Source organism: Lycium ferocissimum, chromosome 11, assembly GCF_029784015.1.
Source record: "Lycium ferocissimum isolate CSIRO_LF1 chromosome 11, AGI_CSIRO_Lferr_CH_V1, whole genome shotgun sequence".
NCBI lineage: Eukaryota > Viridiplantae > Streptophyta > Magnoliopsida > Solanales > Solanaceae > Lycium > Lycium ferocissimum.
In genome coordinates this window covers 55,144,988-55,155,963 of record NC_081352.1, presented here as the reverse complement: position 1 = coordinate 55,155,963, position 10,976 = coordinate 55,144,988, and the positions used below count along the sequence as shown (strand labels likewise).

Here is a 10,976-nt window from a genome sequence, read left to right as displayed (position 1 = left end):
TTCTTTTGATTTCCTGAACTGTCTTTTGGGTAACCCTTGTCTCCAGGTATGCCTTGATGTCGGCGTACCATGGCTTGCCATCCGACTTTGCCTCGATGTGAGTGCAGTGAGCCTGTTCTTCTTTCAGGCGATCTCTAGCGGATCAATGTGGCTACTTTCGAGGTGCTGAATCATGAAAGCTATGGTTGCCAAGGCATCAGCGAACTCGTTCGGAGCCCTCGGAGTATGCTTGAAGTCAATGCTTTTGAATCTTTCGCACAATCTTTGTATTAGATTTACGTACGAAAAATCTTGTCATTCTTAGTGGCCCAATTTCCTTTCACTTTATTAATGAGTAAATCAGAGTCCCCGATTACCAACAACTGTCATATGTTCATGCCTAACGCCATTCTGAGACTGAGAATACATGCTTCGTATTCGGCTATGTTGTTAGTGCATCTGAAATTAAGCTTTGCAGCTATTGGATAGTGCTGTCCTATTTCTGATACCAACACTGCTTTGATGCCAAAACCTTTGTAGTTGACTCCTCCATCAAAGAACAGTCTCCATCCCGAGTATGGCTTGGCCACCTCTTCTTCCATTGCCATTACTTCCTCATCCGGGAAGAAGGTTCGTAGTGGTTTGAGTTCATCATCGATGGGACTTTCTGCTAGCAAGTCGGTCAGTGCTTGTCCCTTGATTGCCTTCTGTGCTACGTACACGAGATCAAACTCACTTAACAGCATCTGCCACTTGTCTAGTTTCCCAATAGGCATTGGTTGCCAAAAAATATACCTCAATGGATCCATTCTGGAGATGAGGTGAGTAGTGAATGCTGATAGGTAATGTCTCAATTTTCGGGCAACCCACGTTACGGCGCAACATGTCTTCTCTATAAGTATGTATCTTGACTCACAGGATGTGAATTTCTTGCTCAGGTAATAGATGGCATGTTCTTTTTCCATCTTTATCATGTTGGGCAAGCATACATCCAAAGGCATTTTCTTATACCGACAGGTATAGCAGCAGTTGGCTCCCTGGCCTGGACGGCACTAGTACGGGAGGATTAGAGAGGTATTTCTTGATTGTGTCGAATGCCTGTTGACACTCCTCTGTCCATTCTATGGGAGCGTCTTTCTTTTGGGAGGTGGAAATTCTTGAATCGCTTTGATCTTGGTAGGATCTAGCTCAATGCCTCTTCGGTTAACTATGAATCCCAAAAGCTTACCCGCAGGCACTCCAAATGCCCACTTTTCTGGGTTGAGTTTCAGATGAAATTTGCAAAGCCTATCAAAGAACTTACGCAAGTGTATGGTCTGCTCTGAGCTTCCCCTTGATTTTATGATAACAACGTCCACATAAACCTCAATTCCCAATGTATCATATCTTTAAACAAGTTAGTCATTGCTCTCATGTATCTGGCGTCGGCATTCTTGAGGCCGAACGACATTACTCTGTAGTGATAGACTCCGCAAAGGGTTATGAAAGCTATTTTTTCGGCATCTTCTTCGCTCATGAGTATCTGATGGTATCTGGCGAAACAATCAACGAACAACTGCAGCTCATGCTTGGCGCAATTATTGATGAGAATATGGATGTTCTGAAGGGGAAAGTTATCCTTTGGACTGGCCCGGTTGAGATTTCGTAGTCCACACAGATTCAAATCTTCCCGTCCTTCTTGGGTACCGACACTATGTTGGCTAACCAGGTGGGGTAGGACGTTACCTCCACTATTTCGGATTTGATTTACTTTTCCATTTCGTCATTTATCCTGATACTCATATCTGGTTTGAATGTCCGGGTCTTTTGTTTGATTGGGGCAAAACCTCTTCGATGGGCAGTATGTGAGACACTATCTCAGTGCTTAACCCTGCAATATTGGCGTATGACCAGACAAAGACGTCCACATACTCCTTTAGTAAAGCTAAAATCTCTTCTTTTCGAGATGGCTCAAAATGCGTACTGATTCGAGTTTCTTTCGCATTTTCTTTGTCACCGAGGTTGATCACCTTGGTTTCATCCATGTTAGGCTTCTCCTTGTTTTCCAACTCTTCTACCGGGCATTCTGGCATCGTCTTCTCATCGTACTCCTCGTACTCTTGTTCTTCATTTTCGTCGTTCGTTTCATGATAGGTCATGACGTTTTCGATTGTTTTATCGTTATTATTATTACTAAAAACGCGAGGCAAAGTGAAGTTAGGTTTTTATTTATTTATATTTTTTAAGGCACGATTATAAAGAACGTTTTTATGTGAACCGAGGCTTTCTATTAATTCGAAGGTAATTTGATTGCAAACTGTGGTCCTGGTCCGGATCAACATCGGACCATTCCCGTTCTTTAACATCACAAAGTAAATTTAAGCTGGTGATCATTCGAGCCTCAGCCGATTTCACTGGTTGTCAAAAATTTAAAAAGAAGCCCATCTCTCTACCGATGAGCCAGGAGGGGAGTGGATGTCCAGTTGTTTAGGCGCTCTCCCGGCCTCGGATGGCGGATGATGGGTGCTTCTTCGTATTCTTCGATGATGGAATAACACTCTCCTTTTCTGAACAACAGCTCTAAGCTCTCATCAGCTTCTTCATCAGTCGACATTGGCATTTTGTTAGGAAATGACTGGTATAAATCCGGAATTGGTTAAGGCAGTTCCTCGTCCCTTGGCTCTCTTTTGATGTCCTTCGTGAGCTCACCTTCGCTAGGAGTATACCCTAGACCGAAGTAATAGTTTTCTCTTGGAATTGGCACAGGCTCTACTACATAATTCAGATCTTTTCCCAGGTCCTTCCCTGGTTCAAATCCACTCTTCAGCATTATGGAGGCAATCGTTTTGTAAACGGCGAGCATCGACTTATGAATCGCCTTTTCTTCATACATCGCCCCAACATATTCCACTATGTGGAAGTCCGATCCTTTGGGACTCCCTTCAATCACTGGCACCGTGTTGTAAGGATATTTTTGTGTATCCTTTTCAGCCGCAATCACAATTTCTTGGCCTTGCCATTCGAATTTCATTGCCTGGTGTAGTGTTGATGGTACTGCGTCGGTCGAGTGTATCCACGGCCTTCCCAGAAGCAGATTATAGTTGTCAGTGATCGCCCTGACTTGAAATTCAGTTGTGTAGGATTCGGGCCCCATTTGGATATGGAGGTCCACTTCCCCCTTAGAGTCGCATTGAGATCCATCAAATGCTCTGACGTTGGTCCGGCTCTGGCGAATTTTTTTGATGTCACAGCTAAGCTGTGTCAATGTGGTTAAGGGACAGACGTTGAGTCCTGCCCCGTTGTCAACAAGCTCTCTTTCCACCACCTTGTCCCGGTATTCCAGAGTAATGTAAAGAACCTTGTTGTGGGCAGTTCCTTTTTGGAGAAGCAAATTTTGTGTTCTTCGATGACATGGGCCACTAATCCGGCTAGATCTTCACTTCTTATGCCTGCCAGCACGTGCGCATCATCTAATACCTTCAACAGAGCTTGCCTGTGCGGTGGAGAGCTGACTAGCAAAGCTAATATAGATATTTACGTCGGTGTTTTCTTTAGATGTTCAACAATTGAGTAGTCCTTTGGTTGCATGTGCCGCCATAAATCCTCTGCTTCTCCTTCAGTGATTGTTCTTTTCTGAGTGATTTCTTTTCTTGGGGCATTTTGTGCCAATTCTTCGGGAGTGTAGCATTTCCCCGAGCTGGTCATCCTTTGTGCCATGGCTGCTTGGACCACAAATTCTTTCCTTGGAGCGGGTGTCGCCTGCTGGGTTATTGAGCTATCACTGGGGGTGGGACTAATGCCTTTAAATTTGACGTTGCCCGAGGAATCCCTGGTGCTGGAACCAAGACCTTGAAGTTGGGGTGCTCCTTCAGCGTGAGGGAGGCTACTGTCTGCTCAATTGTTTTGACGGTACTGGGGATTAATGCCCTGCAGGCTACCCAGTCCTCATTATTTTCAATCATGTGAATATCGTTATTTCCATGATTTGGCAATGGGTTCATGTTTACATTGGGTGTTGTGATTTCCAGAATAATCTCCCTTTTGTCAATCAAATCTTGGATTTTATGTTTCAGATTGATGCAGTCTTTCATGCTATGGCCATTGCCTCCGGAGTGGTAGGCATAGGTCTGGTCGGCTCTGAAGAACCTATTTTTGGGCTGAGCCGATTTTGGAGGGACCTTTTGAATGAAGTCTGCGGCATGCAATCTTTCAAAGAGTTGGGCCTTGGCTCAAGTAATGTAGTAAATTCTCGCGCCGGCTTTCTCCCGAAAGAGGGACGTGAAGTATTGTACGATAGAGGTGGTGGCTGATTTTGGTAATTTGGCGGTGGGTGATTCTGGTAGTTTTGTGGTGGGTTGTTTGTGGTGGGCGATAAGCATGAGTTGTTGTTTGGTAAGTTTGCTGTGGTGGTGGTTGGTAAGTAGGAGTGGGCACTCGGACGCTTGGTGGAGTTGAGTAAGCTGGCACAGCGGCCGTAAAGCTTGGTTATGCGTAGAACACCGGCACAGGGCTGTAAGGAGAAGTTGGATAATTGACAGGAGGTGGTATTTGGTGAGGAGACTGTGGCTCTTCTCGGCTTTTGGTATTTGGGCTTGGTGTGTGGGATATGCTCGCCACGTCCTCTTTCTTTTTGCGGAAGACTCCTGCAGCATCTTTGCCAGACGCCTTGTTGAACATGCTAATTTTTTTTTCGGATTTAAAACCATCTTCTATAGCCTCCCCCATCTTGACGAGTTCAGAAAATGTCCTCCCGACCATGGACAGCATTCGATCGTAGAAATTCGGATCTTGTGACCGGATAAATACAGATACCAATTCCTCTTCGCATATTGGTGGTTGGTCACAGGCTGCTTCAGCCTTCCATCGGCTGGGGAACTCACGGTAATTCTCCGTCGACTTTTGTTTGACCTTCTCGAGGTATTACCTTTCTGGCACTATTTCGACATTGAATCGGAATCTTTCCATGAAAGTCTCTGCCTTGCCTTCCCAAGTTAGCCAACGGCGTATGTCTTGGGTTGCGAACCATTCGGCGGCCTCTCCCGCTAAGCTCCGGCTGAATAACCTCATAATTAAAGGCTCGTTCTTTTTTATGCCGACCAATTGGTCGCAGTAGGAACGGAGATGTGCTTTGGGATTCCCTGTCCCATTGAATATTTCAAACTTCGGGATCTTGAACCCTTTTGGTAAGTCCAAATTCGGGTGCATGCACAGGTCATCATAGCTCAAACTTGTAGGATTTCTTATGACTCTGTTGGATTTTTCCAATAATTCCTCCATCTTCCGTTCCATGTCTTTCTCACGTTTGTCTTGCTCCATTCTCTAGGCCTTCTACATTTCCTCGTAGTGGTTAAGTTCTTTAGGGACTGGATAGGATTTATACGGGATGCTGGGAAGGTAAAAGGAGACTGTTTGATAAGCAGGGAGGTTCTGTGGGACTGATATGGTTGGCACAGTTGGCCAAGCAGCAGCGTGTGGATGACTTGCTAGATTGATGAATACCGGCTGAGGAGCTTGAACAGAATGAGTGGTTTCCGGAATTTGGGTATATTTTACTAGAGGTGGGGGTACGGTAAGAAGTAAGTGATGTGGGTTAGCTGGATTCTAGGGAGGTGGGATAGTTCCTGGTGGGTAAATCGGGAAATGTTCAGGCACTGGAGAGCTAAGGGAGGGGAAGGGAGGAGGGGCTCCTTGCCTCAGTAGCCGTGTCCTTGTTGGCATCGGCTGTCTCGGCCTTAGCAATCTTATCCTGTAAGGCAGTGATGGTGCTTAGTAGTGTTGCAATTAAATCCTCCCGAGGTGATGCCTCTTTGGGGTCTTGGGTATCTTCTTCGCGTAGAGCGAACTCATTTCTTTCATTTTTCGGAGTATTAGTCATTATCCCTTTTCCTCTTTCGGTCGCAGCTTTAGATCTTGTAAAGTATGCTAGTTTGCGTTACTAAACTAATCGCCCTCGTTCTATAAGATAAAAATAACTCAAAGGCAGGAAAAGTCAGTTACTGAAAATAATACCAAAGCAAGATATCATATATATTGTATTGAAAAAATGCACGTAGCACATAAAAACAAGTATTAAAACCCAAATGACTGATTGATCCTTAGTTCTAAGGGTTTAGGTGTTATAGGCTCTTTGTATAGAGTGGATCTTGGTTCAGTGGGTCTTGTGGTTGACCTACTTTGGCAACCCTTCTTCTCTTTATAAAATGGGGGGGGGGGGGGGGGGGGGGAGGGGGAATAATAATTTATATTATATAGGGGCCGAGTCTTGCGTAGATTGCCTATGTATCATTCCGTGGAAAATCAGGCCCTACCGTAGTTCAGCTTACAAAGGAGGATATATTTTCCTATGCATATCCTTTGGGCTAAACCTAATTTAAAAGATTCCTAGACTAGGCCCGATAAGGGCTTCCCACTTATCCCTCCTTAGGGACATCAGGTCGGCGTGGTTCCTTACATATTTATTGGGGGGGGGGGGGGGGGTGGGTGGGTGGGAACATCTTTGTGCAAAAGAGGAGGACACCTAATGTCTACCCAAAAGTATAGCTCTGCGAATCGTTGTCCTTACAAAATCGCTCTATCATGTCTTTCTTCTTCTTTAGAACTGTAGGGGTAGGATGACCAAGGTGTCCCTGACTCTGATTATGTGTTCCAGCTCAAGCTTGAAAGCCTCTCATTTCTCGATATCAGGTCCCATAGCTCCCGTACGAAAAAAACACCTTTCATTTCCGTTGGGCCCCATTGGTGGGGCTCGTGGACAGGTTTTACGAGTATAACCCTTCCCAAGACGGCTAGGGTCGAGAAGATACAAGAATAGGTCTCCTCGAATACTGTGAAATTATACCGCCAGATTTGTGTGTCAGCGGTGACCTCCACTTCTTGGGCGATAGGGTCGTGGACCAGTAAGGTGTGCCGCCCCCACAAATCTTTGATAACCCTATCGTCTATCAGACTGATGATTCTTCTTCTTAAACCCAAGCACTCATTCAGAGTTTGATCGAACTGATTCCAGTGAAATAGACATCTCTTATATGCGTACACTAAATTGGGGACTCGGAGCCTAGCTCGAGTAGCACATAGTATTCTGGCGGCTATCATCTTCTCAAACACGTCCTTGCAGCTGACGGGTCAAGGAGCTACTCAGAAGGGACACGAATGGGATTTTAAAGCTATACCCCACCAAACGAGGGCCTGAGGGTTTGCCCTTCTGAAATTTTCTATTACTACAATAGATGCGGCTAACACCGGCTCTGGTGCGGGCTTGTAGTAGTCAGATGCCTAGCTATGCTCAGTTTCCATTTTTTCTTCAATGTTGAACCCCTCTCCCTGAAATTCCGGGATCATTTCCAAAGGTTCTAAGTCCCCCCTCAGCTTCTATGTCTATATGATCAGATTCTTCTAGCTCCAAAGGTTCAGACTCCTCCAACTATTCGTTCTCATCCTTTTGTGGTTCGGGAGCCACCTCTTGAGGCTCCGACTCTTCTTGTGGATCTGACTCAATTATCCACGGGTCGGTTTCCATTCCTTGGTCTTCAGGTGTCTCTAGCCTTCTTTCCAATGGTATGTAGTTCGAGACCAACTTCCTCACTTTTTCAGGGACGTTCTCCTGATAGTACTGCTCTTGTGGTATCCCTTCTGGTGGGTTTCCAACCAGATCCCGCAACCTATCCACTTCCTCTATTTTTCTGCCTATCTCCTGAAGATGCCCTTCCATTTGATGAAACTTGAGTCTCAGCATTTCAGCGGTCTCTCCTAGGGTGAGCATGTCTTTATCTCCTTGATTCGCCATTGTAAGTCAACCTTTTTTAAGTGGAGATAAACTAGGGTAAGTGGTTGAGTCAAATGGTTTTTCTTTGGGTATGTAATTTAGAATGCCGGATCAATTGCATTCAGGTTTTAATACATGATAGCATATATAGCAAGTAGACATGTGAATCATGTAGCAAGTGATCATGTAATTTATAAGCAGTTATGCCACTCGTGTTCCTAAATCCTTTTTGAGCCAAGGCTATCTTAAACGTTTGAAACATGCAAGTGCCATTCGTAAAGCCGAACTATTGCCCTGAAAATCATCATTGATAATATTAATATCTTCCCCGAAGGGATTACAAAAGATGATAAAGCCGATGTGGGGCTATAACAGAAAGTAAAAGAGAGCAGTAAATCAGCAGAACTGTTCTCCGGTGGCTGATGTCGAAGTTCGATTTGTCTTGGCCTTCTTGGCCCTCCGAAGGGCGGTTTGAATGTGGAGATGCATCTAATACAGCTCCATCCTGACTATCATAGGGTCTGTCTCTTCCAGAATCTGAGCCAGACACTTATCTGTACCTTCTAAACACAATCTCAGGCTGTTTTCCTCTCGAACCAACCCGGCTATCACAGTCTAATCGTGCTCGATCTTCTCTAAGTATTTGGCGTCCCTGTCATTAGCACTCCTCTCAATCATTCGAGCTCTGGCTTCAGCCTGTGCAGATCTGTCCATGATAGTGTGATTAAGTATGGGTCCTGGAAAATTTCTGCTAGCTAAGTGATCATGTAGCCAGACATGGTATCCCGGATCACACCCTTCTCTGAACCTGTCGGGGGCTAAGGTGTCCTGACCTATTCTCACGCGACCATTCCCCTCTCGGAGTATCACCCCAGCATTTCTGATTTTCTGCTTTGTATGCTCGAGTATGAAATTCTTAGTGTTGCCCACTTGTGTATCACCTGTCTCCTCCTAAACTGCCTCAAGACTCGGGAAGGGTGGTAGGGGCGAATCTCTCGAATGCCAACCAACGGTACAAATGGGCAATTCTTACCCCGAACCACTATGCTTTCAGAAATAAAGTCAAGGAACATCCACTGGATCCTATCTTCAGTCAATTCTGCGATGAAGCGGGCCCATGCCCCTTTGGACATGTGACCAAGGTTCGGACTGTAGTTTGTGAGGCGGTTTATCTTCTTGTTGTTGCTCAGATATTGGACTCCTTCAGCCATGTTAATGTGTTTGATAATCCACTATTGTAGCAACATGTTACACCCTTGGAAATATCTGGAATGGTTCCGGCACAAGCCTAGGGCTTGAAAAATATCTGCTAGAATGATGGGGGCTAAGTCAAAATATCGAGTTTCTTGATCCTTAGTTATGCCGTAGATAATGGCCTAAGTGAGATATATGACTCGGGTGTCTATGGCTAGCGACCCATCCTTCGAGAACACTATGGTGCCTAATAGTGTGATGGTGAATGCTAAGGGCCTAGTGGCTTCCCATTCCTCTCTACTCTTAAACTTCTCCTGGTACAAAGCAAACCTCGTAGCATCCTCGAATCGCCTGTATATATCTTTGAAAGCTACTGTGGGCCCATGTTCCCAAGGTGCTTGGGTCAAAGCAAGGTATTTCAGAATCTGGCCGACGGAAGGTTTTTGAGGGAAGAGCATGTTATGATCAGGCTTATGCCTTCTCCTTAGACAGGTTCTATTGTTCTATGGCATCTCTAATCTCCTGAAGAGTTAGTGTCATCTCAATATCCCTAAACCAAAATAACATCTCTTCGTCATCCCAATACCCAGTCAATACTTCCATTAGCTCCGGATGACCTTTCGTAGTCATTATAGCAGGCAGATGTCCTAAACAGCAATAGATGGTTCTACGGTGAGAATCACCCAACCATTCCCACCAAGCTCTGAGCAACTCAGGTTCCTTGAGGACAACGTCAAACTGAATTATTCTTTCCATCTACAAAACAAAGCACCGTTAATGTTTCCTCCTTCCCATAGGGCTAATGGTTCAACACATAGGCACAAGAATGTTTCTAATTAGCAAATAAATGATATGCGGTATCTTCGGGTCATAGACCGTCCGAACATGGGGTAGTCTTCTTAATGAGCCTTAGGTAGGTCTAAGATACCCAAGGCTCATCTAGGTATGCATGCCCTACTTTGGTAGGGATTTGGCTTGCTCTATCCTAGTTATCACTAGAGTAGGCTTTGACAAGCAACCTGGTACCCGAGCGGACTAAGCGGGCCGAACCATTGGGGCTTAGTTGGACGACCACGAACCAACCCCGCCTTACAACGGTTCCAAATAAATATTTTGGTTTTATAATGAAGGTTCGACCGCGTGCTCCGCGAAATATCCTTTGGAACAAAGTGTAAAATAAATGCCAGGATTGGCGGAGTTTTGGTATGTATGCAATGACAGTTATAATTTTGAAAAAATAAACACATAAACAGTTCAAGCAAATAAATCACATTATACTGGAATCCTTATGGTTAGAACCTTTAAGTCCCCAGCGGAGTCGCCATCTGTTACGGTTCGCATTTCGCGGGCGGGTTTAGCGCTCAGAAAGATACTAAGAACTTGTTGGTGCTCTTTCAGACTTGGTTTGAAAAAGAGTCGCTACCTAATTTTTAGGAAATCAGGAAAATCGGGTCCAAGGGGTTTATTTAAACGTCGTAAAAAAAACCTTTGTAATCCAAAGTTCTAGGTAAGGGTTCTAGTGATCCCCTTGAGAAGGTGTTAGGCACCCTAGTATTAAGGATATGTACTATATGGTTGACCTTCGAATTCCAGTGTGTGATATCTGCATGAACTGTTTATTTTGTGTTTATTTTCCATATTTATAAAAAGATTGTCATTTTGGCATATCATTTGGTTTTTGAAGAGAATGAAATATATCCCCTTTATATATAGGGTATTTTAATTTGGATTTATAACATCCGGATAAGAATAATCACCTTTTATATATATATATATATAAGGATAACATATTTTGTTTTAAGAAAATGGCCAAAATATTCCAATTATATATATATATATATATATATATATATATATATATATATATATTTGTTCCATGTTCATGCATAATCTCTACACCGTATATATATATATATATATATATATATATATATATATATATATATATATATATATATATATATATATATTTGTTCCATGTTCATGCATAATCTCTACACATATATATATATATATATATATATATATATATATATATATATATATTTGTTCCATGTTCATG

At 43.8% G+C, this 10,976-nt stretch overlaps 1 protein-coding gene across 1 annotated transcript; it reads right to left on the bottom strand.

Annotated features, from left to right (window-relative positions):
• Positions 1–4,443: 4,443 nt before the first annotated feature.
• Positions 4,444–5,274, bottom strand: LOC132038491 (uncharacterized). Its single transcript, XM_059429154.1, has 2 exons — positions 4,883–5,274; positions 4,444–4,825 (listed from the first exon to the last, which is right to left on the bottom strand). Exons 1-2 carry the CDS (start codon positions 5,272–5,274, stop codon positions 4,444–4,446), a joined length of 774 nt encoding a protein of 257 aa, XP_059285137.1.
• Positions 5,275–10,976: the final 5,702 nt, after the last annotated feature.